We start from the raw sequence: 6,025 nt of genomic DNA, 5'->3' as shown, positions 1-6,025 counted from the left end.
ATGGCGAACCGCTCTCGTATGCTTTTCCATAATTCTTCCACTTCCTCTTTATGTGTAATCGTTGAGCGAAGCGTCGGTTCTAAGGTGCTGCGAATCCATAAACCTTTCACCCTTTAATTGGACTTGTGTAACCACAATTCCAGGGTTATTATTCGACATAATGTCGTAGGGAGAGATTGTTTTTCTTTGGGTTTTATTTTCTTCACTGCGATTCTTTTGCTGGTATTGTCGGTTTCTTTATCATCACCTGTCATGGTTTAAGGGTTTTTGTGTTCTTTTCAATGTGGCACTGATACCATGTTAAAGTTGAGACAGGGACGAGAATTTAGAGAGACAAGAATAATGGGATAATTCTTTCTGCTTTGTATTCATCATAATGACCTCTTTATATAGAAGTAAAGTTTTCCTTCTCCTAGTCTAATAAGGTAACCCTATTCTAATAGAACTATAATTCCTATATTACCATAATTACAATTGTACCATAAATAAACAATTATTTTCTCTCAATAGAAATATACTTCATAAGTCTCATTGGGTGTTTGATGTATCTCACAGCAACAAGATCCAATATATTGTATGATGTAAGTGTTCTATCAAGGTTCATGCATTGTCTGAGTGAAGTACATTTGACGGCAGCCAAAAGAATTGTGCGATATATCAAAGGAACCATAACTTATGGAGTCACGTTTCAAAAGAGTCAACCTGTGAAGCTTTTTGGGTATTCTGACAGTGATTGGGGCGGTTCCATGGATGATTTGAAGAGTACTTCAGGATATTATTTCAGTCTAAATTCAAGAATTTTCTCGTGCAGTTGTAAGAAACAGGATATTGTGGCTCAATCTACTCCCGAAGCTGAGTTTATGACAGCTACATCAGCAGTAAATCAAGCATTGTGGCTGCAGAAAATTTTGGTTGATCTGCATATGGAACCAACATGAAGCATTGAAGTGTTCGTGGACAACCAAACAACAATAGCTATTTCTCACAATCCTGTGTTTCATGGGAAAACTAAGCACTTCAATATCAAATTTTTCTTCTTGAGGGAAGTGCAAAAAGATGGAGATATAACTCTTTTCTACTTCAAGACGGAAGATATATTCACTAAGACTTTACCAGTCAGCAAATTCGAGCTTCTCAGACAAAAATTGGAGTTTGCAGTTTCCAAAGCAAGGAAGAGGGTTAGGAATTTGCTTTAGAACTGCAGTAAATCTATTTTTACTGCTTTAGTGTTGAATAAGACTTAGTCAAATAGTTGTTAGCTATATTTTCCTATTATTTAGGAGTTAGTTCGAAAATCAGGATTCTGTGAATCTGCTAGGATCGTGTCTCCTTTTTTACTGCTTTTGTTTTTCTAGGTTTTATATATGTAACCTGCAGCAGTCAATAAAATTTAGTTCTACTGCTCTATATCTTTGCTTTCTCATATCCTTGTGTTCTTAAAATTACCAACAAAAGCTAACAAGTTCTCTTCGCATGGGTCATTTAGTTGGTGGATAGGGATTAGCAAGTGTAAGAAAGTATTATACCATGTTTGGTACAATTTTTGTATGTGATTAGCAATCTCAGGATTGTTTATACCACAATTGTGGTGTTATTTTTCACCATACCGTATGTCTGATAATTGTTAGAAAAATAAAGTGTATCCCAAAAGAAAGTGTGACTTCATTAATTCGAAAGAGCTCTCTTTTTCCGTTATAAGGAATCGTTCTTTTAGTAGGCTTGTAAAAAGCTAGAGAAAGAAAATAATTATCTTTTGAAGAACAATTGAACAAATGCAGCATTGAATAGGTGACGTTAAGAAAGTAAGTCTACTAAAAAAATAGGTGAACTTATTTTTTTAAAGGCACGTGGTATTTTTTTTAATTGTAAAACGAGCTAACTAGTTTTTTTTTAGAAAAAATTTGTTAGCAAAAAAGGTATATTTACACTATTTGTGTAACAGCAGGGGTATATATGCACCACTTTTTTAACGAGGAGTATATCTACTCAAAATCACAAAGTTGAGGATATATTCGCACATTTTCCCTTAATAAATTAACAGAGTAAGAAAAAAAAAGAATCCACAATTCTAATAGTCCGTCGACTTCTTTATGCAGAAGAACAACCTGTAATACATTTTTTATTATAAAAGGCTGAACCCATCGGGAGACACCTAAAGTTGACACGATTTTTCACTTAGACACCTAAACTTAAGGGTGTTCCTATTGAGCACTTGGACTACGCGAATTTTGTTCCAATTACACACTTTTTGCTGAATCAGCCAAATATGTAAAGTGTGTGTAACACACTCGCCGATGACGTGTCAAAATGACAAATCAAATGAAGACATGTGGCATATATACCCAAAATAACTATTAAAGAATGTATTTTTTGTGAATAAAACCCCTACTTTTAAAACTATTTAGTTAATTACTAAAATTGGACCTTTTCAACGAAAAAGAAAAGAATAAGGAATTGCATCTTCCCGCCAACCACCAGCGATGTGCCCTTCCACTACCGCCGACCAGTGGCGGAGCGAGGATATATATTAAGGGGTGTCAAAAACTATAAATATGTTACTACCCAGGTTCGAACACAATCTTAGGGAAGTTTTGCAACCCCTTAACCATTGCGCTAAACCATCAGCTTGTGACAAGGGTTGTCAACACTAGTATACATACCTATAAGACCAAAATTTGACCAATCTATACAATGTAATTTTTCGGCTAAAGGTTGTCGCTTGACACCCCTCGGGCAAGGGTAGCTCTGCCCCTGCCGCCGACCTTCACCCCCTACCACCCACACTTCAAATAAGTAGATTGACAAAGCAGGACTAATTACCAATATTAAACTAGTTAAGACAATCAAAAGAAACTAATTGGAACAGGAAAAATCAGAAAAGGAAGCAAATCTGCTCAAAGAAAATGCAAAAACTGGTTGCAGATTATTTTTTCACTGTGCAACATGTTCCTCATCAAACCCAGCTCCAAAAATCATTCAAACAACTTTGATTCTCAACCAAACTCCTTAATGCTCTTAACAACAAATTTTTTGCACACCCAATTGATTTTTTTTTCTCTTTCTGAGCTTCTAAGCTCCTTCATGGAGGTCACTTGTTTTCTTGTAAAACGCAGCCTTCCCGACTGCAATTTTTTCCCCGAAAATTTGGTAAATCCAGCTGCAATTAATCCACAATGATAAGGAGCACAGAAGGTTCGATCGTGGTGGCTTTGCGGTGGCAGAGTGTTGGTGGATGGTGGAGGAATGTTGGAAGGAGAGAGAAGGAAAAAGAAAAGATAAAAAAAAATGAAAATTGCAAAATTTATACCATTCACGCGCCTCTTTTAGGTGAATCTCACACACCTTGCCATGTCGGGTAGTCTAGGTGCTCAATAGAAACACTCTTAAGATGAGGTGTTTAAGTGAAAGATTGTGCCAACTTTAGGTTTGCACATAAAATAAATAGAAAACTCAATGAAAAAAGAAAAAAACTAAGGAATATTAAGTCGATTATTTTAAGGGAAAACTTCAATGAGGGATTTTAGGCCAAAGACAGTTGTAATCTTGTAGATCATGAACCCCACCTTAAGGAATAGCTTTTCCCATTCTTTCTCAATTCTCTCCCACCCACCGAGAAGCACCCTCATCAGTACATCATAAATGAGCTTCACTTCGTTCATTTCTATTCAATATTGTGTCAATGATAAGAACCTTCCCTTTTCTTCCATCATCTTTATCCCTGATAGTTGCTCTGCTTCTCTTTAGAATCTTCACACAATCCTAATCACTCCAATTATGCATAATATGCTGTAAAAAGATTAATATCATAATCAATGACGTATAGGCTTTGGCTTAAGCCATTCACAACCACTTAAATTTGTCCACAGATTCCACTTAGATACCTCAACCTAGACCTGTACCGATTGAACACCTATACCACTCTGAATTTGAACCACTTAGATACTTGTTTGACAATCAACTATAAATATAAAGCGTGTGTAATGCACTCGCCAATGACAAGGCAAGGTGACGAATTAACTGTGAACACATGGCATGTCGGTCCTAAATAATGATTAAAAAAAATATTTTATGAGTTAAAGAAAAAGAAAAACTATTTTAAAAGAAAAAAACAAAAATTCTCTAAAGCCTACCCACCCCACCCACCAAACACCCGCTATGCAACAGTACCCGCCGTCCACCGCCACTCCCATTTCTTCGTTTTCATCTATCATACCAAAATGTTCTCTTCTAAAAGAAAATTCATAATATAACAAGAATGGCCAACTCATATTTGAAAAAGAGGAAATTGTAATGGTGGTAGCGTTTTCAAATCTGAAGAAAAAAAGAACAACGAGGCGGCGGCGACAATAATGGTAGAGGTGGTGGTCATCGTCTGCAATCTCTTGCTTTAAAGTTCTTGCTAAAATTATCTACTTTTTATTATTGAGAAGCTCAGTATGTCAAGAATTGCATATGGGTGTCTTCTCCTCCTTTTTTTTTTTTTTTTTTTGGTTCATTTCATTTTTAATTTTTTTTAACCGGAGGTTGTAAAGAATATGGAGTAAGTAAAACATGAAATCAGAATGCAAAATCTGGGGTGACTAGATTTTTTTTTTTTTTGAAGAATCTCCTTTTCTATTATAAATTAGATAATTCTTTACAGCTTTTTCTTAATGAAAACACCTTTGAATTGTTGTGCTGATCAAGTCTGATGACAGTGGATAGTAGCAGCAGCGGGGTTGGTAGCGGATGGTGGCAAAGAGAGATGAAAAAGAAGAAGATATATTTTTTAAAGAAAAAGAAATTTAATTTAATGCCTTCCAAGCACCTCCCACGCGCTGACTTGGAGTGTCTCACACACATTATGTCAAATCAGCAAAAAGTGTCCATTAAGAACATATTTTGAATGGAATAGGTGTTTAATTGGTACAGGTCTAAGTTGAGGTGTCTAAATGGAATATGTGGACAAGTTTAGGTGGTTGTGGATGACTTAAGCCTATAGCTTTTTCTATAGAAACTATATGGTAATTGAAAGACTGCAGAACAAAGTACGAACGTCCAGAAAGTTGCATAGGAATTCTCGAACAACTAAGTTATAATGAGATTAAAATGGATTCTTCCTTTGCCTTTAAATATGGATTAGCATTATGTAATTCTTACAAGCGATAACCCACCCAAGATTTCTATTTACAGACTTAGATATCAAATACAAAATATGTCAAATTGAAAAGAAACAAAAGTTAGCATCTCGTTACCTTTAAGAAAATGCCATCAGCAGAGGGAATTGACTGAAACATGTCATCTCCGACACATCTTAAATTTTCTGTCTCTGGCATGTTAGCAACAACATGAGGGAGGTCTAACACGGTGCATTTTAAATGAGGGAATGCAGCCAAAATAGTCTTAGCAATAACACCAGTGCCGCCTCCAACATCGACCAAGGAATCTAGCTCTTCAAAAACTTGTTTGCAGTCCTTTACAACCAAACACATCATTTGGGAATCACTAGCCTTTCCTTCATTGAAAACTTTGTTGAATCCTGGATTTTGGTCACAGAATTCATACAGGGATGCACCATGTACTGATTCAAATGGGTTGGTTTCATTCCCTAGAAACCAATCCCCCAAAGATTGACATGGATTCACAAAAACAGGATCAACCATTAATCTAACAAAAGGTGACAAATTTGGGATTTCACTCTTCAAAAGCAGCTTAGAAGAAGCTGTAAGAACATACCCTTCTTCATTTTCATCAAGCATTTTAGTAGTAGCAAAGAAGCCAGAGTATACCAATAGGCGCATCAATCGATGAATTCCATTTGATTTTGCAGGAGGAAGTTTCAGCTCTGAAACTAACCGAGACAGAGTCATGGGCTGCTTATGGTTTATGAATTATATCTGGTATGCCTAATTGAATTGCACAACAAGAACCATGAAATTTGCAAAATTGAAGGCATGCTTGTAGATATAAGCTTGAGCTCGGAACACTTCTGTCTATTCCATCAAGTACCAATCAGGAGAGTATCTAGGGGGGAGGGGGTTGTTCT

General features: G+C 36.1%; 1 protein-coding gene across 1 annotated transcript; it reads left to right on the top strand.

Annotated features, from left to right (window-relative positions):
* LOC132624552 (secreted RxLR effector protein 161-like) lies at positions 1 to 938 on the top strand. Its single transcript, XM_060339316.1, has 2 exons — positions 1 to 16; positions 556 to 938. Exons 1-2 carry the CDS (start codon positions 1 to 3, stop codon positions 936 to 938), a joined length of 399 nt encoding a protein of 132 aa, XP_060195299.1.
* Positions 939 to 6,025: the final 5,087 nt, after the last annotated feature.

The sequence above is a fragment of the Lycium barbarum genome, chromosome 12 (genome assembly GCF_019175385.1).
Source record: "Lycium barbarum isolate Lr01 chromosome 12, ASM1917538v2, whole genome shotgun sequence".
In the NCBI taxonomy this organism is placed as follows: domain Eukaryota; kingdom Viridiplantae; phylum Streptophyta; class Magnoliopsida; order Solanales; family Solanaceae; genus Lycium; species Lycium barbarum.
The sequence above is the reverse complement of the archived record's forward strand: the minus strand, read 5'-3'. Positions and strand labels throughout refer to the sequence as shown.